Genomic DNA, 22,934 nt, shown 5'->3' with positions numbered 1-22,934 from the left:
CCTTTTCTAACTTTTTTTAAAGGTGTTGCAGGTATAAAATGTAGAAATGGACTTATACTAATCAAAGTAAATGTATTTTCTGTCCCAGTGCTGGAGTCATGTTCTGAAACCTATTACTGTAGCGTAACTGATCTGTTCTCAGGCAGTGGTAATGGATGTACTCATACTATAAAGTAAATGTATTCTATGGCAGCTACTGTTTTCTCTTCTAGATGGAGTCTGAGTTAAGATGGTAATCTGGCAGGACTGGCCGGGGTAACGGGGAAGTATGTGGGAGTATGAAGGTCGGTCTGGGGGATGTTTATGGTGGCTGAGACTCGATACTGATCCCAGAGCAGCTGAGCTCCTCTACTGAGCTCCACAGAACACCAGCCTGTACCTACACATCCTCCAACTGACCATCAGCAACCATCCAGCACAGAGAGAGAGAGAGAGAGAGCATAAGAAAGAATGTGAGAGACAGAGAGAGAGCAAAAAAGAGACACAGAATGAGAAAAATAGAGAGAAAAAGAGAGACAAAGAAAGAGCAAGAGAGAAAAGAAATGTATGAGAGAGACAGAGAGAGTGAGTGAAAGAATAAGATAAATAGAGCAAGTGTGTAAGAGAAAAAGAGAGAGCAAAAGAGAGAAACAATAAGAAAAAATGCAGAGAGAATGAGAGAGGGAGATAGAAAAAGAGAAGAAGAGTGAATGAGTGAGTGAGTGAGTGAGAATAAGAGAAATAGAGCAAGGGAAAGAGCATAAGAGAGAAAGAGAAAGCAAAATAGACAGAAAATGAGAAAAATGGAGAGAGTGCATAAGTGAAAGACAGAGAGAGTGAGAAAAAGAGAGAGAAAGTAAGAGAGACAGATAGATAAAGAAAGCAAGTAAAAGAGTGAGAGAGAGAGAGAGAAAGAGAGAGAGAACACAAGAGGGAAAGTTAGAGAGAGAAAGAAAGAGAGAAGGAAAAAAGAGAGAGAGAAAGAGATAGAAAAAGAGAGAGTGAGTGAGAGTAAGAAAGCAGCAGAAAGCTGTTGGTCTGAGACCCGCTCCAAGAAGCAGAATTTGGCAGGGATGTGAAACAACCTCCTGTCTCCGTTTTGACATTTTACAAGATTACATTTTACTTTTTATGATAATTATTTTTGACTGAAATCTCACAGCAGCATTTAAAGCCCTCTGGCAGCGTTACTGTTCTGAGAACTGACAAATAACCCTGAAATTACAGCCTAATCAGCCAAAGCCCTGCGGAAATATCTGAAGAGAAAACGGGAGATTTTTTCTATAGTGGTGGGTAACACGTCTGTAATAACACAATACATATAGTATATAATAATTCTGCTTTATATAAGTAGTACTGTACTTCTGTAACAACATGTAACTTTTGATGAACAGTTGAAGATAAGGCCACCAATCACTTTTAGTTTTTCTTATGTACAAAAAATTTATATTTGATATACAGAAAAAAACAAGAGAGCACTTAAAATTGATGAGTTTATTTGATTTTACCAAATTGAAAACCTCTGGAATATAATCAAGAGGAAAATGGATGATCACAAGCCATCAAACCAAACTGAACTGCTTGAATTTGTGCACCAGGAGTAAAGGCATGAAGTTATCCAAAAGCAGTGTATAAGACTGGTGGAGGAGAACATGATGCCAAGATACATGAAAACTGTGATTAAAAACCAGGATTATTCCACCAAATATTGATTTCTGAACTCTTAAAACTTTATGAATATGAACTTGTTTTCTTTGCATTATTTGAGGTCTGAAAGCTCTGCATTTTTTTTATTATTTCAGCCATTTCTCATTTTCTGCAAATAAATGCTCTAAACGACAATATTTTTATTTAGAATTTGGGAGAAATTTTGTCTGTAGTTTATAAAAATTAAAACAACAATGTTCATTTTACTCAAACATAAACCTATAAATAGCAAAATCAGAGAAACTGATTCAGAAACTGAAGTGCTCTCTTATTTTTTCCAGAGCTGTACTATTTTAAATTGAAAATGTTTTTTTAATGACTTGTTTTTTTAAATAATAACAAGTAATACACAGTATGTAGAAAACACAGTTGCACTGGAAGAGTTTACCACACATTTATACAGGGAGTGTAAAGGAGTCATGTTTCAGGTCATGTAACATCAGTCACATACCACCGTTAATGTACACGGGATTATTACTGGGGTCTTTACTACAGTATTCACACCGTGCCTAATGGGAGGTGTGGGTTAGAGCGGTATAAAGTGCTCCAGTATTGAGCTGTGGAACTGTGTTCTCTGGAATGATGGAGCTCCATCCAATAATTTTGGAATTTTAAGTTGAGGAGTTGAGGATAATGTGAAAGGAAATTAGAATATTATATAAGAACAATTGGTACTTTTGGCACTGTGCCAAGTCCTGCTGGAAAATGAAATCCTCATCTCCATAAAAGTTGTCAGCAGCAGAGGGAAACATGAAGTGCTGTAAGATTTTGTGGGAAAACAAAACTGCACTGACTTTAGACTTGATAATAAAACACAGTGGATCAACACCAGCAGATGACATGCCTCTCCAGACCATCACTGATTGGTGGGAACTTCACACTAGACCTCAAGCAGCTTGAACTGTGTGTCTTTCGACTCTTCCTCCAGACTCTGCTCCCTTGATTTACAAATGAAATGTAAAATGTACTGATGATCAGTGATGGTTTGGAGAGACATGCTGATCATCTGCTGGTGTTGATCCACTGTGTTTTATTATCAAGTCTAAAGTCAGTGCAGTTTAGTTTTCCCACAAAAATCTGACAGCACTTCATGCTGCTTCCCTCTGCTGCTGACAACTTTTATGGAGATGTGGATTTCATTTTACAGCAGGACTTGGCACACTGCCCACACTGCCATGAGTACCGATTGGTCATATATAGTATTGAAATTTTCTGAGACACTGATTTTTGGGTTTTCAAACATCAAACATCAAACCATCAGGCTCTCATCAGGACCATCCCAGGAAAGGAAGAGCAAGAGTTTCATCTGTTGTAAAGGATAACTTTATCAGAGTTTCCAGTCTCAGAAACCACAAGTTAACTAACAGCTTCCCAGATAAGAGCACAGAAATACTTTTAAGTTACTACATGATTCATTATGTGTTTCTTTATACTCTGGATCACTTCAGTATTCAAATCATATGTAGGAAAACTGAAAAAAAAAACACTGAATGTGAAGGTTTGTCCAAACTTTTGACTGGTACTGTAGGTGGTTGTGGGTTCTACTATACCAGTGCAGAATTTAAGACAGTTTATTCACACTACTGTCAGATATCTACAAGTTCTCCCAGCTAACCACTACAGCACATCCAGCTCAGCCTGCTACAGTCTCTGCAGCCTATATTACAACAAGCTGCGCACAGCATGTAGAGCAACAGCGCCACTTGGTGGCAGTTATAGCATTCCTCACACTGAATACAATCAAATCCTTACGGCAGTGTTCCAAAATCTAGTAAAAAAAGGATTTTCATTAGATATTAGAGGCAACAAAAGCAGGAAAAAAATACCATGAAATTTAATTATTAAAATCCTTCAGAGATTTATGTTTTTGCATTATGTGACTGCAAATCCCATCTATGCTTTACAACCTTTTTTTTTCATAATAAATCCATAGTATTTAAGTTCATTTTAGTTGTGTCCTTGGGTTTCACTCAGTCCTGTTACCCTAACACATTATTCTGATCATCTGAAACATCTGGAACTTTCTACAAGTCACATCTACAACATCTACAATCTTCTGAAGATCATGGGAAAACCAAAATTAAGTTTCTTTTTAGTTTTTCTGTATAATTGTTCGTATTGTAATTATGACTGAGGAGCTCAATCTCAACACTCTTTCTTGTTACCTAAATTAATTCTTAGATCTCATTTGTTAATTTTTTTTATCAAAATTTAGGGAAAAATCAATAGAACGTGCTAATTTTCATGTTTTTTTTTAATTCTATGCTAAAAACTCGTTCCTGTTACTTTAATTCCTAAAACATAAAAAGTAACAGGAATAAGTGCCAGTAACAGGAGTGAGTTCCAGTAACAGGAGTGATTTTTTTGTCGTATATATCAATTATTTGAACATGCAGGTAAGCATTTATTTAAAACAAAGACTTTCTTAAGAAAAAAATCAAAGGAATTAGTGGACTTTTTAATCATGCTTTTAAATTGTCACGAGTTTTGTAGCCATTTTCAGATTAGAAATCATGTAAAAAATTAGGTAAAGCTGCCCAAGTTTGACCAGTACATGTTTTGAATAGTTAAATATATGTTATTAGATGAGGGTGGAGTCAGCTAAAATCTACATAAAAGATCAGCTAATATATTTTTTATAACTACACACTAATTAGACATTTATTATACAGATTTATTTAATAATAATGACAATTTTAATCTGATAGATATATCTATGGAGTGCAAATATTCATTTTGTATCAAGTAAGCTGCAGCACCATTTGTTTTATTTAATTTGGCTTGTGTAACTTTTTTGCACACATCAAAAAAACCATATTAAATGGTTCCCATGCATTAAAACTGTATTGTATGTTGTGTTCTGGTGGTTATATTGGCTGTTCTAAACACTAATGCCAGCACTAATCATAGGAATTCATAAAAATGTGGTGGGAACTTATTAAAAAAAAAACATAAAAACTTGTCTATAAACTTAATACAATAACTAAACAAAAAATAAATCATACACAATCCGTTGGAATCTCTTGGTTTGTTTTTTTATTAGTGCACCACAATTCCAGACTCTCTCACTACAGATCTGATTCTCACACACAGAAACATCAGCGGCAGAAAGACGTCTAGAGTCTAGAGTGTTCCAGTCTTCTGATTGTAGCAGAGAATTAAAGCACTGATATTTTATTTTCTATAATCTTTAACACATAAGAATGAATAGTTTCACCATTTTTACAACCATTGAGTTTGTGCGACGTAGTTAGTAATCTGCAGAGTGTTCTCCACGCTAAAGCAACGAAAAAGCGCACGGTACGTCCGACAGAGCGAGGCCAGTGAGGCGAGAGATTAGCGTGTAAAGAAGACAGTAAAGAGGAGAATCTATAGGTGTTGGTCGGCACTCGCTGTAGAGTTACGGTTCTGTACAAGGTGGTGTATGTAGGTGGCGCTCATCCAGCCTGGGACACACTTTAGTTAGTAAGGAAACGAGAAAAAGCTATGGAAAGCATGCAGGTAAGTATTTTATCAGTGAAGAAACATCGGTAAGCCTGATCTGTGTACTGTGTAGGTAGTGTTTGTAGTGAAACATTGCAACAGATTAACAGGATTACTGCAGAAGATAAACGACTTAATGGAGAAAAAAAAAGCTAATTTTAACCCTTTCATGATGTGAACTCATGTTGTAGGGTAGTAGATGCCCCAGGCTGAGCTCTATAATGTGTGTGTCTGTGAGTGTGTGTCATAGTTCTGTAAAGCTTCAGGCTACCAGTGACCCAGGGTTGAGCTCTATATGGTGTTACTAAGTGCATATCAGTTCATACTACCAGTGGTCTCAAGCTCTGAGCTGTGTGTAAAAATGTGTGTCTGTCTAAATATGTACGTAAGTGTGTGTGTGTGTGTGTAGATGTATGTGTGTGTGTGTGAGTGTGTGTGTGTTTTTAGGCTATCAGTGGCCCCAGGCTGAGCTCCACATGGTGCACGAGCCAGATGACCTCGCTGGGCGTCTCCCCGTCCTCGCTGGGCCGGATGGGGGCGGCCAGGTTGCGGAAGTCGTGCCGTATTTTAAAGGCCACGGTGACGTCCCCCTCCTCCTGCTGTGGGATCACTTTAATAAAGAAGCCAATCTTGTTGGACTTCCTGAAAGCCACCACACTGCACGAAGAGAGAGAGAAAGAGAGAGAAAGAGAGAGAACCAGATTATAAGGCACACTATTAAATACATCTATTTTCTGGTCTATTTTCATACATAAGGTGCACCGGATTATAAGGTGCATTATGCAACACTCGTAAGGAACAGGGGTGTCGCCATGTTTTCCTTCTAATTCAGCAGGTCTCAAAACAGTAATTCTTAACAAAAACCTTTTTTGCTGGATGTTAATCTACACAGATTTCTCTCCTGAAAACAGTTTATTTGAGTAAGTATGGCACTTCTGTTTATTAACAGTAAGCTTAGATTTCCAGATTTCCTCTAAGGCTGGGAGCAGCAGCATTAGCTTTAACGACTAACCACTAGCGCCCAACAGCGCTACACTGAGGAACCCTGACCCTGCGTTCACACTGGAAAGCAAACAGCAAAGTGACAAGCGACACGGACTTGAAATTTTCTTAATTTTACGCAAATGAATTACGATTCAGTGAAGCGACATTCGAACCCGATTGGCTTCTAGCATTCCTTAGGACCTATCACATACAAAAACTCGTCGCGTTCCAGTGTGAAGGTAGGATTAATGTTTCATTAACTCAGGGTGATATTAGCCACCAATTCGTCCCATAATAGCTTGTTTTTACACGGTAAACATGCAGACTACAGTCTGATATACTCCCCTCTGAATGACAAAAGAGCTAGCCCTCAGCACGGTTAGCGGTTAATGCTAATGCTGCTCCAGCAGTGCTAGCTGGGGTTAGGAGCAGAATACAGGCCGATTATTCTCATGTCTGAATGGCAAAAGATCTAGCGCTTAGCACGGTTAGCGGCTAATGCTAATACTGCTGGAGAACTAAACTGAAACTCCTGTATAACTCTGTACTTCAGTGGAGTGGCTTTACTGCTCCTTAATACCTGACTGGTAGAATTTATACAAAAGGAGCAGCGGATTATTATTATTATTATAAGACGCACTGACGATTTGTGAACAAATTAAAGGATTTTAAGTACAAAGAGTTCAGTTGTGAAATTTCCTTAGATACTTTTGGTAACATAGTGTATATATATAGTGTTTTTCCCTATCATGTTTGGTAAAGTCATATATTTTTGATTTGCTCATTCATGCGAATTCTACACGCAATTCGCAATTCTACACACAAATGTATAGTGATGCATTTGCATTTATATTAAAGCATGTGTCTTTGTGTCATGTTGAGTGTGAACGCTGAATATTTAACAGCTCATTCTTACTCTGGGTCATCCTGAAAGTCTTGTGGTTCAGCTAGTTCGTCATATTCAGCTGCTGCATCCTTCCCGGCTAAAACCAGCTCCTTCGCTGGTACCATCACCTACACACACACACAAACAAAACACCCACATAGAAAACATGTCCTGTTAAGTAGCAGAACTCACCTATGGTCTTACAACTAAAAGCATCAGCTAATAGTGAATGGAAAGGCACAGCTGACTTGTGAAAATGTGCTTGTATCAGAAGCAGCACTTTTTGGATGGTGTTTTCTGAGCATGTACCTTGGCTGTGCTGTTGATGTCGTCAGGATCCCCCTCCTCACAGGTGAACAGGCTGACATGTGTGATGCTCTCCACCGGGTTAGTGAGAGTCAGCAGCACCTGAGACTCCTGAAGAAAAAATAAAAAACAAATAATCTTTAGAATCATAGTTATATGTTTATTTTATAATAAAGAACAATAGGATTCACAAATTTCATTTCAATTTTGGATTATAAGGCAAGCTATCAATGAGCGGCTATTTTCTGGTCTACTTTTTTTTATACATAAGGCTCACCGGATTATAAGGCGTATTAAGCAACACTGGTAAGGATGCCTACATCGAAGAGAGCAAGGTTGTCGCCCTCTTTCCCCATTTTTTTAAGTCTAACGAGCGCTGGATGTTAATCTACACAGATTTCTCTCCTGAAAACTGTTTATTTGGGTGAGTAAAGAGCTTCCTTTATTTTCAGTAAGCTTAGATTTCCAATATTTTCCTAAGGGTAAGTTTTCAGAAAAAAGTTTCTCCAGCACTAAAGCTTGGAGCAGCAGCAGTAGCATTAGCTGCTAACCACAGCACAAGCAGGACATAAACCCAGGGCTCTATCAGCTAGCGGTTCGTCCCACGTAGCTTGTTTTAACATGGTAAACACGCAGACTACAGTCCAATATACTCAACTTTGAACGGCAAAAGAGCTAGTGCTTAGCGTGTTTAGCAGCTAATGCTAATGCTGCTGCACCAAGCCTTAGTGTGCTGGAGAAACTTCCCTGAAAACTCACCCTTATAACTCTGTACTTCAGCGGAGTGGCTTTACTTCTCCTTAATACCCGACTGGTAATATTCATATTTAAGGCACACCGGATTATAAGGTACACTCAGGATTTTTGGTAAAATGAAAGGATTTTAAGTCTAAAAAACAATAACTGTATTTAACACATTGAATTATATATTTGATATATTTATTAACCTCAAACGACTCAAAAGTCCAGACGTCCACATGAAGATTTGTTTTTAGATTATATATTTTTTGGAATATCAAAGTATCTGTACAGTCTTATTTTGTAAAATTACATTTACCTTTATAATTGTCTTTTTTTAAATATATTTTTGTCATTTTGGCAAACTAAAAGACTGAGATGTGTGTAATCACATGTAAATCGTAAAGTAAAAGCACGTTATTTGTATAGTTTCTTTACTCTAATATTAAAGCTTAGTAATAGTAATGCTTTAAAAATATATATTTTTACTTAAAAAGCCTTTTTTTTTTACATTACTTCAGCGTAATGTTCTGCAAATGTGCTGTTGTTCCCGTATTCCTGGGTTAAGAAAGGGTTCTAGAAAGGATGACACTAGAAAAACCTATAGTAAATTACTTATAAAGCTCACTAAAGCATTTATGGGGTATAGAGATAATTTTATTTAAGTCAGGATGAACGCTTGCCTTCATGTGACGCAGGTTTGGAATGGACATGATTCTCACTTCAGGGATGTAGCTCCTGAAAAACAAAATTCCATCATTACCATCATCATCATCATCAAGATCATCACAACCACCAACACTCCCTACTAACACACTTTATCTCTCTTTATCTCTATATACTCACACAGCCACCAGCTGGATTTTGAACTTGATTGAGGTCGGGTTGAACTCAGGTTTGCTCAGATTGTGCTCACATTTCTGATGAAATAGAAACACTGCTGTTAAAGTGCTGATTTAACTGTGTGTGTGTGTGTGTGTATGTATGTGTTCTAAAGTCATCCAAACTACGAAGAAAAACATATGGAATTACTTAGAAATGAAAAAAGTATTCAACAAACCAGAATATGTTTTATATTTTAGATTCTTTAAAGTTGCACCTCTTGTTAAGAATGACGTTTTACACATCTTGGCTGGATTTTCTCAGTCAGTTTAATGAGGTAGAGTCACCTGGAACTCAGGCTTTCAGTTAACAGCTGTGCTGAACTCATCAAGAGTTAATTACTTAAATTTCCAGCTCCTCTTAATGTGTTTGAGAGCATCAGTTGTAGAGTAGTGAAGAGGTAGAGTTACAGGTATACAGTGAATAGCCCGATTTGAGTAATGTTCTAATCCAGATTATGAGAAGCAACAACTACTCAATTACTAAGTCAATTAATGGGGTCCAGTCAATCTGAAACATTTCAAGAACTTTTAAAATATCCTCAATTGCAGTCGAAAGACCATCAAAAATGTTATGATGAAACTGGCCCTCATCAGGACTACCCCAGAAAAGGAAGAGCAGGAGTTTCCTCTGTTGTACAGGATGAGCTAATCAGAGTTACCAGCCTCAGAAACTGCAAGTTAACAAACAGCTCCCCAGATAAGAGCACCTAAATTGGTTTGTTTAGCACTTTTAAGTTACTATATGATTCATTGTGTTCATTCATAGTCTGGATCACTGTAGTATTTATTTACAAAGTTAAAAAACATTAAATAAGGTGTGTCCAAATTTTTGACTGGTACTGTATGTAAGTGTATGTATGTGGGTATATATACCCTGCAGCGCAGTGAGCGTTTCATCAGCAGATGCTTGTGTTTGGGATGCAGCTGAGAGGCTCCTGCAGGCTGGAAATCTGGCTGTAGCAGCCTCTGGCGAAGAGTGGTCACTGCATGAACGAACACACACACACACAGACACACACACACTGTTTAACAGCAATGCATTTCCCACACTCCAATAAATCCTATCTAACAGAAACAGCATTCACAAAAAGAACTGGCAAGAATATTCCGTCCATGCTGTGACAATTCCGGACAAATAAACAGTTTATAAAAAATCAGTTTCTCTGAGTAAGTAAAGAATTTTTGGTACCACTTTAAAATAAGACTACCTTTATAAAGGGTTTATAATTGGTTTACAATTAGTTTATTAATGGTTACTAATTAGGTTGTAAATGCTTTAAAATCATTAATAATCAGTTATAACATATACGTAGAAAGGGCAACGATATAGATGGCTGTGGGTTCACTATTTGGCAAACAACAGGTCATTGTTGCCCTTTCAACGCATGTGTTATAACTGATTATTAATGATTTTTAAGGCATTTACAACCTAATTAGTAACCATTAATAAACTAATTGTAAACCGTTTATAAACCTTTTATAAAGGTAGTCTTATTTTAAAGTGGTACCAAATTTTTTATTAACAGTAAGCTTAGATTTCCAATGTTTTAATTGAACTGGCGTATTTTGAAGGCATGAAGCTTGTTAGCCAGTAAACAAAAAAACAAACAAACAAACAAACAAAAAAAACATACTGTTAAATAAGCCGTTGTGTTCAAAGCATGTGAAAAAAGTAGCGGTTTATAGGCTGGAAATTACGATAATATGTTGCCCATCATGCTGCACTGTTAAAACAGGGCTTCATACAGTCTGAAAACTGTTATTTTTTGAAAACTATTTGGGTGAGTAAAGTGCTTCCATTTATTTATAATAAGCTTAGATTCCCAGATTTTCGTTAAGGCTAGCCGTGGGTGACATTAGCTAGCGGTTCTTACTATATAGCTCGTTTTAACACAGTAAACACACAGACTACAGTCCGATATACTTGCCTCTGAATGGCTAACGAGCTAGCATTTAGTGCGGTTAGCGGATAATGCTAATGCTGCTCCAGCAGTGCTAGCCAGGGTTAGTAACAGGCTACAGTTCGATAATACTCACCTCTGAACGTCAAAAGAGCTAGTGCTTAACGCAGCTAGCGGCTAATGCTAATACTTCTTCAGTCTCGAAGATCGGCGCTGTAGAACTAAACTCAAACTCCTGTATAACGCTGTATTTTCGCTGTATTACTGCTCCATAATACCTGACTGGTAAAATTTATACACAAGTGCACTGGATTATAAGGCGCACTGATGTTTTTTAGGAAAATTTAAGGATTTTAAGTGCACCTTATAGTGCGAAAAAGACGTTATTTTAGCCTTCATGAAGTGAACTGTGTCAAGCAAGGTCTGAAACTGGAGGAGACATACCTTCCGGCAGGTTGATGGGCCGTGTGTAGCAGTCTTCAGGCAGAGGCTCCACCTCATCCAGAGCCTGAGCAGGTTCAATACTGACCTCCTTCTGCTCCTCTCCCTCCTTCAGACTACAACCCACACACAAAACACACACAGCTGATCATTTAGCTGATCCTTAGAGCTGATCAGATCATACAATTCATATTTTAGTTGCTGCAGCATTGAGGGAGGTCACAGGGCTGCTAGATGGCAATCCTGATTGGCTGATCATGCTAAAAGACAACAAACGACTGGTATCACCCTCAAAAACACTCATCAGCTCTTAGATCTCTAAGATAGAATATAAAAGTATACTCACGAGAGGCCATAGAGAGCGCTGACTGGAGCTCCAGGTCTCTGTCTCTGCAGACGAGTGCCCAGACCATACTTCTCCTTTACGCACAAAATCACAGAAAAATCACAGTAATTACAACCAGCTTTTATTGATGTGCGCTGTTTCATTCTTCATAAATTAATAATAAACTATATTGCCAAAAGTATTTGCTCATATGCTCATATAAACTTGGGCCCAGCATTTGCAGCTATAACAGTTTTAACTCTTCTGGGAAGGCTTTCCACAAGGTTTAGGAGTGTGTTTTTGTGAATTTTGACCATTCATTCTTCATGAAACACATCTGTAAGGTCAGACGCGGATAGATGGACAGTGCGATACATCTTTTCACTGAAACGAAGAGGCAGAGCCCAACTCCTTCTAAAAAACAACCCCATACCATAATCTTTACACTAGGCACAAGTACTCTTCTCTCCAGGCAATCGCCAAACCCAGACTCGTCCATCGGTTTGCCAAAAGAAGAAATGTGTTATTTGTCACTCCAGAAAACACGTCTCCACTGCTCTACAGTCCAGTATTGGCAGTGTGCTTTACACAACTGAAACCAAAGCGACTGGAACACCTGAGATTAATGATTTCAATGATTGAGCGTTTACTTTTGGCAAAACATAAAAAATAAATTAATAAATCAATGTGAATTAGTGTTAATTACTACCTTTAATAGGCCGTCTCATTCACTTCATAGTTTGTACAAGCAATTTCTTTAACTCTAACAATGTACAGCAGCTTGCAAAAGTTGTCATACCCCTTAAACTTTTCCATATTTTGTCACATTACAACTGCAAACAAATACTGTATATTCCATTGGAATTTGATGTGAAAGACCAACACAACGTGGTATACAATTGTGAAATAGAAAGAGAATTACACATGATTCAAAACATTTATTCCAAAAAAAAAAAATAACTGAAAAGTGTGGTGTGCAAAAGTCAATACTTAGTGGAACCACCTTTGGCTGCAATTACAGCTGCAAGTCTTTTAGGGTATATCTCCTCCAGCTTTGCACATCTAGAGACTGTAATTTTTGCCCATTCTTTTTTGCAAAAAAAGCTAACGATCAGCCAGATTAGATGGAGAGCGCTTATGAAAAGCAGTTTTTTTTTAGATCCAGCCAAAAGTTCTGGATTGGGTTTAGGTCTGAACTTTGACTGGATCATTCTAACACATGAATATGTTTTATTTTAAACCATTCCATTGTAGCTCTGGCTTCATGTTTAGGGTCATTGTCCTGCTGGAAGGTGAACCTCCGCCCGAACATACTTTTCTTTTTTTTTGTACAAAAATGTTTTGAATCATGCATAATTTTTCTTTCCACTTCACAATTGTACACCACTTTGTGTTGGTCTTTCACATTAAATTACAATTAAATATATTTATGTTTGTGGTTGTAACGTGACAAAATATAGAAAAGTTCAAGGGGTATGAATACTTTTGTAAGCCACTGTGTATTCACCTCTAAAATTAATTATTTTCAAAATATATCTCTTTAGTCTAACACAATGTGTACAAACAGTGCTCCTTTTACATCTCCTTTTTCTTTTACCACAAAGAACCCAATTATGCAGCGGGACAGTTTAGCACTAAAGGGAGGATCATGTGATCAGCTGATCAGACACGATAAACCGAAGACAAGAAGGGCAAGAAGAGAAAAAATAAAAATAAAAACACTTTCAACTCCACAAGAGAGTCAGTTCACAAGAAGGACTGTGAGAGTTGTGAAAAAGTCCCACTCACCACCACGTGAATAGTGTGTTGCTGGGGAAGGGAGGGGAGGTAAAACCAAAATATCAGCGTGCGCAAGCAAAGACAGTGAGAGAAATAGAGAGAGAGAGAAAAAGAAAGAGAGAGAGAGAGAGAAACTGGGTGAAACTCAGCATCCAAGCAGACTTTAGTGAAATAAAGCAGATTAAACAGATTAAATAATGCATACAGTCATTAACACAAGCTGTGGCTTAAAGTGTGATCAGTAAAACTGATTTTAGAAGCACTGAGTGTTACAGGGTTAAAAAATTAACCTTTGCAGCAAAACAAAAAAAAAATACAACACAAATAATTAGGATGCAAATATTAATAAACTGTGTTATTTATAACAGACACTGGTAAAATTTTGCAAAACAATTAAAGCAATTTAAACAGCAGCAACAGTGAGAATAATAAGAATACTGATAATAAAAACTAAGGACTTAAGTGAAATTTGTGAGAATTTCTGTAACATGCATTACATTGTCTTTCCTATATACAGCTCTGGAAAAAATAAGAGATCACTTTCTTAATTTCTGAATCAGTTTCTCTGATTTTTCTATTTATAGGTTTATGTTTGAGTAAAATGAACATTGTTGTTTTATTCTGTAAACTACAGACAACATTTATCCCAAATTCCAAATAAAAATATTGTCATTTAAAGCATTTATTTGCAGAAAATGAGAAATGACTGAAATAACAAAAAAAGATGCAGAGCTTTCAGACCTCAAATAATAAAAGAAAAAACAAGTTCATATTCATAAAGTTTTGAAATCAATATTTGGTGGGATAATTGTGGTTTTTAATCACAGTTAGTTTTCATGCATCTTGGCATCATGTTCTCCTCCACCAGTCTTACACACTGCTTTTGGATAACTCTATGTCTTTACTCCTGGAGCAAAAATTCAAGCAGTTCAGTTTGGTTTGATGGCTTGTGATCATCCATCTTCCTCTTGATTATATTCCAGAGGTTTTCAATTTGGTAAAATCAAAGAAGAGTATCATTTTTTTGCGGACTCTTATTTTTTTTTTCCAGAGCTGTAAATATGGCAACCCAATCAACTCCCAGAGAATTGGACGTGGAGTTTTTAACTATAAACAGTCACAGTATTGATGTTTCTAGACTATAGAAGTGTGTGATCATGTGTATCTGTGAGTGTGAGTCTACCGAGAAAGCCTGAGGCATGAAAGGGCGTCTTCTGGCCAGTTTCTTCCTGTCTCTCTCCAGCTTCTCTCTCTGGGCCAGTTGCTGATAATACTCGATCAGTTTATTGATCTGAGGAGGCAATAATGAAAAATGTGAAATAAATCAGAATATACATAATTAATAAGGAGCATATTTAAGAGCAATCAGGTCTTAGTATTAATACTTTAACTTTTATATAACTTCCTGTACTCACCCTCTGAGTGTGAGGATTCTCTGGTTCCTGCCATCCTCCACTGGCTGCGTTACAGAACACAAATACAGTTTTGTTATATTTTCATTAGTTTGGTTCATAAAGTATAGCACAGACTGTAAAATCAGAAGTGCAAAACCTTAAAAAGTCACAAGCATATACTACAATTCACATTAACCACACATAACTACACACATTAAAGGAATAAAGATGGACCAATATGTGTTTTTGGGGTCGATATTTTAAACCTAATAGTCTTTGAATATGATCGATTCATTAGTTAACAATCAGTTCAGTGCGGTTAACAATCAAGGATGGGCAAGAAGATATTAACCTTTCCAGGCAGAACTGGTAATGTATCATCACACACGGCTTCTGTACATCAGATGTGACATCAATAAGCTGTACAGAGCCGGTCTACTACCAGAGCTCCAGGCTAACATGGTCCTATCGTCCCAGGGGACAAAAAAAAAAAAAAAAAAAAAAAAAAAAAAAAAAAAACACAGATGGGACGAGATTAGAGCTCTTTTGGAGCACTTTCAGGATGGTGAACCTCTATGTGCTAAAACTGGTTTTAAGCAGTTCATATTCATAAAGTTTAAGAGTTCAGAAATCAATATTTTGATGAATAATCCTGGTTTTTAATCACAGTTTTTTCATGCATATTGGCATGTTCTCCTCCACCAGTCTTACACACTGCTTTTGGATAACTTTATGCCACTCCTGGTGCAAAAATTAAAGCAGTCCATCTTGCAGTTATCGAATGAGGACTGGCAAAACTGGAAATGTAAATGTTCTGTACAACAGACGTGACATCAATAAGCTGTACAGAGCCAGTCTACTACCAGGGCTCCGGAATAATATGGTCCCACCGTCCAGAGGACAGTTTAAAAAAAATAATAATAATAGCACATGGGACGAGATTAAAGCGCTTTTAGGATACTTTCAGGATGGTGAACCTCTATGTGGTGAAACCGGTTTTAAGCACTTTTTAAGGCATATTGTCATAAAAATCCAAACTACTAGTGATATTATGGCTGTAGAGAAATACACAAAAAAATACAGTAATGAAAAAACAGTAACGAACACTTAAGGACAGTTCTGGGATGGTTGTGAAAAAAGCTAGTCTGAAGCCCTGCTTCTACAACTGAAGACTTTCTTTTAAAATATAAGAAATATTTTATTTCATGCACATTTTGTGTAAGGATTTTAGTGTTTTTGTTTTGATTTTAATTAATGTAATTAAGTATTTCTAATTAGAGAAATATTGTGTGAACACCAATTGCATACTCTGGCTTAAAATCAACAGATATTTCAGTTTTAGGGTGTTAGCAATCTTCTTAAAACCTAGGCCATCTTTGTGAGGAGCAACAATTCTTTCTCACATCCACTGAGAGTTATTTGCCATGAGGTGGCATGCTACATATCCAGTGGCCAGGAAGAGAGAATTGTATCCAAAACATCAAAATTTAACAGGCCTGCTCACTGGCCATTTACACCTGAGACCTTGTAACACTAACGAGTCATATGACAATGGAGAGGGAAAATGGCAAATTGAGCACAATTTGGACATTTTCACTTAGGTTTAGACCATAATAAATGTGTGTTGAATTATTTTAAGGGGAACAGCAAATTTATTTACACTGTTATACAAGCTGTACACTGACTATTTTCATTGTATTACAGTGTCATATCTTTAAAGTTGTCCCATGAAATTATATAATAAAACATAATAATAATATAATAAAAAGTGAGGGGTGTTCTTACTTTTGTTAGATACTGTAGTTCTGTTTACTAGAATTTGGTTCGAGAGTTTTAAACCAAACCTATTCTGAATTATTTTATTCATATCCTAACAGCAAAAAAGTTAAAAAAAAAAAAACAAAACATTAAGTAAAACAATCATAAAAGTGTCAGAAAGGCTTGAACGTACCCACAGACTTGTCAGCCATGCCTACATCCCGCGAGGTCCAGCGGCAGAACCCGCAGGCCAGGTAATAGGCCTTCTTCATGGCGGTTTTGGTCGGGTCGTCTGGTAAAGGGGCGGGGATGTTGGTGGCTCGTGTGGACAGGGTGTGCATGCAGCATGGGCAGTCAAAGCAGTTGGCACACCTGCAAACATGACAAACACATATACACTACAGCATATAACCAAAAGTACTGAGACACACCTCAAAAAATCACTAAAATGGAGATGTTCTATAAAATAAGTGAATATATAGTCAAGCCTCTGGTCATGCAGTCTAACTTACAGGGTTCATAAACCTTTCAGCGATAATCAATATATCACAAAACTATTCTCCACACTTCACAGCGACTATGCAAGTGAGAAAAAAATCTTATAAGTAAGTAAATAGCAGGAATTATGGATTTATTGGTGTCAGTTTCACACAATTTAAATACCAATGTTCTTCACAGAATGTTTACCCTATTCATTTAATTGAGCAGTTACTGTAGTTTGTCAAATTCGGGGATAAGTTGAGAGCATTTATACATAAATATACTCAACATTATTGATTTGCTTTTTGTCACACTGCAAGAGATGGTATTATGTTTGTGTAAACACTACCAGAATTGTGTTTATATGTAATAGCAGAAGGAGAAGAAATTAAAACCTTTTTTATTTTAAACTCTGCAATTTTTTTTCTTTAAGCAAATTTATTTAGTCAGATAGTTATTTATTGTAAAGTAAATGTAGTTAGAATTTTAAGTATTTTCAAGCACTTTTTCCAAAATTCCAGCACTTTCCAGGCCTGGAAAACAGAACGTTAAAATTCGAGCATTTTCCAGAATTTCAGGCACCCATACGAACCCTGAACTTAAAAAACATTCAATAACTGCAGTTCTATTCCAGAACCTTCTCTATCATTAACATCAGCACAAAAACTTTGCGCCGGGAGCTTCATGGCATGAGCTCCAATGGAACAATGTCAAGCATGGTGGACGCAGACTACAGGCTGATATACTCACCTCTGAACAGCAAAGGAGCTAGTGCTTAGCACAGTAAATGGCTAATGCTAATACTGCTAGATAACTAAACTCTTACATAATGCTTTACTTCAGTGTTGTGGCTTTAATATCCCTTAATACCCCACTGGTAAATTTCATACATTAGATGCACTGGATAAAACACACTGATTTTTTCGGGAAAATTAAAGGATTTTAAGTGCAAAAAATAAAATAATATAATAATAAAATAATAATAATAAAAATAATACCATGTGAGGTAAAAAAAAAAAAAAATCCACATTACCTGTTCTTTTTAAGCTTGGCCTCAGCTGAAGGCATGTTCTCCAGACAGCTGGGGCAGTAATGGGAATCGACCTGAAAACAACAACAAGAAAACAACAGGATTCAGACTCATTCATACACTCACTGAGTGATGAGTAGGGGCCACCGGTCACATCCATCCATCGTTTCCCTGAATGTCTGTTCTTTGGAGAATAAACAGGACCAAATTTCAAGTTTCCACTTTCCAGTTTTACCAACATTTTCAGGCCTACTGAAATACGTGTACCTAAAATTAAGCTCCTAGCCATGCCAGCTATCTAAATAAACATTAATTAACTGATTCATTAGCTGCAGAGTTCCAGAACCTCCTCTAGCTATTAACAGCAGAACAGGAGCCAGGAGCACCGTGGCATAAGTTTCCATGACACAATGCTAAGCATAGGATGGAGTGTACTTGTGTGCGAACAGAACTATTTTAATGTATGGCACTTTATGGATATTTAACAACATTGGCATAATAATAGCCACACTTAGACACTTGTTGGCACCTCTCTCCCCTCCCTTCAAGACATGTACAGCTCCCGCCTCACACGGAAAGCCCTCCGTCTGGCAGGAGATCCCTCCCACCCACTGCACAGCTTCTTCAGCCTGCTGCCATCAGGTAGGAGACTGAGGAGTCTCGGGGCAAGGACCAGCAGACTGTGAGACAGCCCCATCCATCAGGCTGTGAGGATGCTGAACTCTCTCCCTGCTCTATCCCCCATCCCAATCCTGCCCCTAGCACACACTCACTCAGCATCCAGACTTGCTATAAAATTTGGGAAGGAGAGTAACGTAATTTAGATTCTCTGTATGTACTGTACATATGCAGTATTGACAATAAAACTACTTGACTTGACACTTAGAGTTAACATGTTTGCCGAAGTAACCAAAACTTTAATTCTTAAAAACAACATAAAAAGAAAATCTTTCAAAAGCCCTATCCTGATGGGTTTTTAGTTTTTATAGGGGGTCCTGGGGTAATTTTCTCTTTTATGGAGGGTTCTGTGATTGTATTTCCTTCTGGAATGACCATGTGTTTTTCTCAGACGTCCTCTGAGAAAATCACAGGCTGAAATACCTGTTTTTTTTTCTGAACTTCGTAGCCGTAATGTAATCTCAGTCCCATCCGGACACACAGCTCTAAGTTTATTCACCTCGTGTTTAATAAAATAGCTATTTGTCCACTGCCACACACCGTAATTACACTTTGGACACGCATTTCCACAGAGGTCCACGTAAACACAACAGCGAGTGGAAATAAACGAGCGCTGGACTTTAATCTACGCAATTTTTATTTCCTGAAAACCGTTTATTTGTGTGAGTAAGATAAAGCTCTTGCGTTTATTTACAGTAAGCTTAGAATTCCACTATTTTTGACTGATATGGCTAAAAATAAAGGCCTCCACTAGTAACGTTATTCTCTTTTTATTAGTAACACTGATGCTGTGATGTATCGTAAAGAATCGTCTTGTGATATATCGAGTATCATAGAATCATAGTATCGTGATAATATCGTATGGTAACATGCCCCGCGATTCCCACTCCTTGTAGCTAATAAGGGGCTATAAAATTAACCAAGACACGCATTTAACATAAAAATGAGCACAATAATTCACAGAAATACTTGATAAGATCACATTTCAACATGTTGTTGCTGTATTTTTCTGTAAAAACCCTCAGAATTAGACACAGATCTCAGACAACAGGGTGCGGTGGTGCCTGTCCACATCACAAGCGTTGGCTGGATTAACCGCTAATATAAGAGCAAATACGCGCCGATTTACACGTATCATTATTATTTTGGCAGCTAATCCGAATTATGTAGCTTTAAACAACTTAAACACGCAATACTCCCTCATAAAAACAACGTAGCTAGCGTTTTTATCAATAAAATAACAACAGGCTATGAAGCTAACTAGTTAAATAGCTAAACACCAGAATTGACAACACAGCAGCCAATCAAAACGCGCCATTCGCAAAGAACCGCATGATTGACACATGAAGCAGCCAATTCAATAACAGGATTGTCCCAGAGTAGGCGGGACGAGAGGAAAAAGCTTCAGTGTTCGGTGTAATGTTATGTCGAGACGTGCTACCCATCACAATGTGCTTCTTACTAAGAGTGCGCATGCGCTGACCCACATTTTCTGGGTTTTCATGCGTTTTTAGGTTACATCTGTGCTTTTGGGTGTATTAAATAACCGCAGCCCCTTGACATAATTTGTCTAAGTGTTACACGTGTCACAAATGTGCAAATTGCAGTTATTAATAATAATAAAAGTCATAATAAGACAATGAAAAATAAAAAAACAGGGCTCTAATCACCCTTATCAATCCCCAACTGTACCTTGATATTTTGATTCAGGCAATCCAAATATCCTGCCCAGAGCCTTTTAAATATGCTGATTTTTGTATTTGTATGTGTACTATATACACTAGGGTTGTGCTACCCTGTCAAATCGTGCTACACTATTGTATATTTAAAGGTAAAAATGCCAGAAAAACGTGCCATGTGAAAATGCTTCCTGCAAACGTCTGGGTAAGATATTGGGAAAGCCTGAATGAATATATCAGGGTTCAGTTAAGTGAATAGAAGTTATTAGAACTACATATTTACACAAATAATGACCAGTTGTTTAATGCACCCCAGCGGAATTACCATAAAAACACATGAAAACATTAAACAAAATGTGGGTCCGCGCATGCGCACTGGTGGTAGGAAGAACCTGTCGATGGGTAGCACAATCCGACAGAACACCGGCCCTGCACAGGCAAAATCAGCGGCAGAGAACGGCTGAAATCTGCCTCTAAATACACAGATCGCGACTTTGATCCACTTACTTCATGAGAGACGCACTCCAGGGAGCGCAGCTCGCTGCAGTAGCGGCAGAAATACAGCTGTGAAAGCGGGGCGCGGATCTTCTTCTCTCCGCGGACCAGATACAGCACCCTGTCCGGCTGCAGGAGGGACGCCATCTCTGAAGCCACGCCCTCTCCTCGCGCACAGATTACGGTAGCTATTAGGGGTGTGTTCCAAATCGCCCTCGCTCCCTACTTAGTGCCCTTCTCTCAAGGGAACCAAACGAAGGTTTTTAGTCGTACATCAATCACGGAGCTCCTAAGTTGACATCATGTAAAAAGATACTAATGCGTGGAAACGAGATACTAAGATGTGGGAATTAGATATTAATGCGTCGGAACAAGATAATTAAGGTGTGGGAACAAGATCATTAAGGCGTGACCACAACTTATTAAGATGTGGGAGCAACATAATTAAATCTAGCTGGAGAATAATAAAGCTTGCTTTTCTGTAAATTAATATCCATGAAAAAGACGGAATATTACATCAAAACTCAAAACCAGGTATAATCTTTAGTAAGAAAATAGAGAGTGGATTTGGTTTCTTTTTTACATTACATTACATTACATTACATTTGGCAGACGCTTTTGTCCAAAGCGACTTACAAAAAGCGACTTACTTTTATTTTAATCTCTGAATGAATTATGGTGATATGTTGGAGTCTCTTGCAGTGAGACATGTTATAATTCTAAGTAAAAGACACTTAATTCTCATACTAAAAGCTGATTGGCTCAGACGCTGACAGTATGCAGTCCCGTTTACCTTCCTTAAGCGGTCATATTCTGCACAACCCCTGAGAGCTACTCGCTTTGTTATCTGTGTAACAAAAGAAACTTGTGGCCACACCTTAACGGCTACGATATAATGATCTCGTTCCCATGCCTTAACTATCTAATTCCCACATCTTAGGATCTCGTTCCCATGCCTTAATAAGGCGTGGGCATGATTTATTTATTTTTTACATGATGTCACCTTAGGGGCTCCGTAAAAAAATAAGAGACGCTAAATGAACAATACAACAAGGTCACAGATATAGAAATACGTGAGACAAGAGACACAAGACAATAGTGCATATAGTGATGGGGGAATAAAGAGGGAATGACAGTACCAGTTTTAACAGAAAACATTAGTACAAATCTAGAGGTATCAAAGCCTAAGGCTGGTAAAGTAATTGGAACCATAGACATGTATATATGTCTATGTCTGGAACACCTTGGCCACTGTGTGCTGTGCAAAGTTAGTGACATCTAGTGGTGATATGCTGGTACTACACCATGTGCTTAGGCAGTGGCTCTGCAGTGTTTCTGTGGTTTCTCATGGTACAAAAAAATAATAATAATATTAATAATCATATCAAAAACAAATTAATTGATAACTATAAAAAACACGGTGTGAAACTAACTAGTAGTAACTAAGGACTTAGGAGTAGAGACACCAACTTTTTTATAAACTTGTCAAAAGTAAATTCCTTACAATCGCAATACTTGACAAAAACAATAAATTAAAAGATTATTGTGTGACCAAAACTTTGTTAAGTTGATTAAAATAAATAAAAATAGCATATATTTGCAAATGAACAGAGTCAGATCAAAATTATGACCTTGCTGAGTTAAGTTAAGCCAACAAATATATTTTGTTCTTCGGTAAGAAGCAGAAAAATGCCTGAAACAGCTAAATTTGTGTGGCTATTTAAGTAAAGAAGAAGAGTGTGGCCATCGAACAGAAAAGCTAATCCAATGTTCAGTTCAGTTAAGTTCATATTTCCTATTTACTATTAATAATAATAATAATCAAATGTTTTAGTAAACAGTCAATAAATGTTAAATATGGAATTAGCTAAATTTTTCTTGGTGTGGGCTGCAAAAGGCACCATCAGAAACAGGAAAATAAAGCAGAAATTGGATTAAGTTGGGGCTGTTCAGGCCTCTGATATCTAAACATAGAAAAATCCCAAAATTGTTACAGGGAACTTAGCA

At 37.4% G+C, this 22,934-nt stretch overlaps 1 protein-coding gene across 2 annotated transcripts; it reads right to left on the bottom strand.

The window, feature by feature from the left end:
• Positions 1–4,699: 4,699 nt before the first annotated feature.
• dctn4 (dynactin 4) lies at positions 4,700–21,111 on the bottom strand. Of its 2 annotated transcripts, XM_007257739.4 has the most exons (14): positions 20,940–21,111; positions 18,079–18,149; positions 16,759–16,937; positions 14,829–14,872; positions 14,597–14,704; positions 13,423–13,443; positions 11,656–11,729; positions 11,313–11,425; positions 9,841–9,950; positions 8,930–9,003; positions 8,767–8,821; positions 7,349–7,456; positions 7,070–7,167; positions 4,700–5,826 (listed from the first exon to the last, which is right to left on the bottom strand). In XM_007257739.4, exons 1-14 carry the CDS (start codon positions 21,072–21,074, stop codon positions 5,613–5,615), a joined length of 1,404 nt encoding a protein of 467 aa, XP_007257801.3. In that variant the 5' UTR covers positions 21,075–21,111; the 3' UTR covers positions 4,700–5,612. The 2 variants fall into 2 exon arrangements, with proteins under 2 accessions (XP_007257801.3, XP_007257802.3); XM_007257740.4 differs by lacking the exon at positions 13,423–13,443.
• Between the last annotated feature and the right edge of the window lie 1,823 nt (positions 21,112–22,934).

This window comes from Astyanax mexicanus, chromosome 2 (genome assembly GCF_023375975.1).
Source record: "Astyanax mexicanus isolate ESR-SI-001 chromosome 2, AstMex3_surface, whole genome shotgun sequence".
Classification (NCBI taxonomy): domain Eukaryota; kingdom Metazoa; phylum Chordata; class Actinopteri; order Characiformes; family Acestrorhamphidae; genus Astyanax; species Astyanax mexicanus.
Note: the sequence above shows the minus strand (reverse complement) of the source record. Positions and strands in the feature narration are given on the sequence as shown.

Bases quoted from the DNA above. Each gene is read 5' to 3' on its own strand.
- dctn4 (XM_007257739.4), bottom strand. From the start codon at position 21,074: ATGGCGTCCCTCCTGCAGCCGGACAGGGTGCTGTATCTGGTCCGCGGA. The intron at 18,150-20,939 runs GTAAGTGGATCA...TGTTGTTTTCAG, and splicing joins TGGAGTGCGTCTCTCATGAA to GTCGATTCCCATTACTGCCC. The intron at 9,004-9,840 runs GTATATATACCC...CTATTTCATCAG, and splicing joins AACGCTCACTGCGCTGCAGG to AAATGTGAGCACAATCTGAG.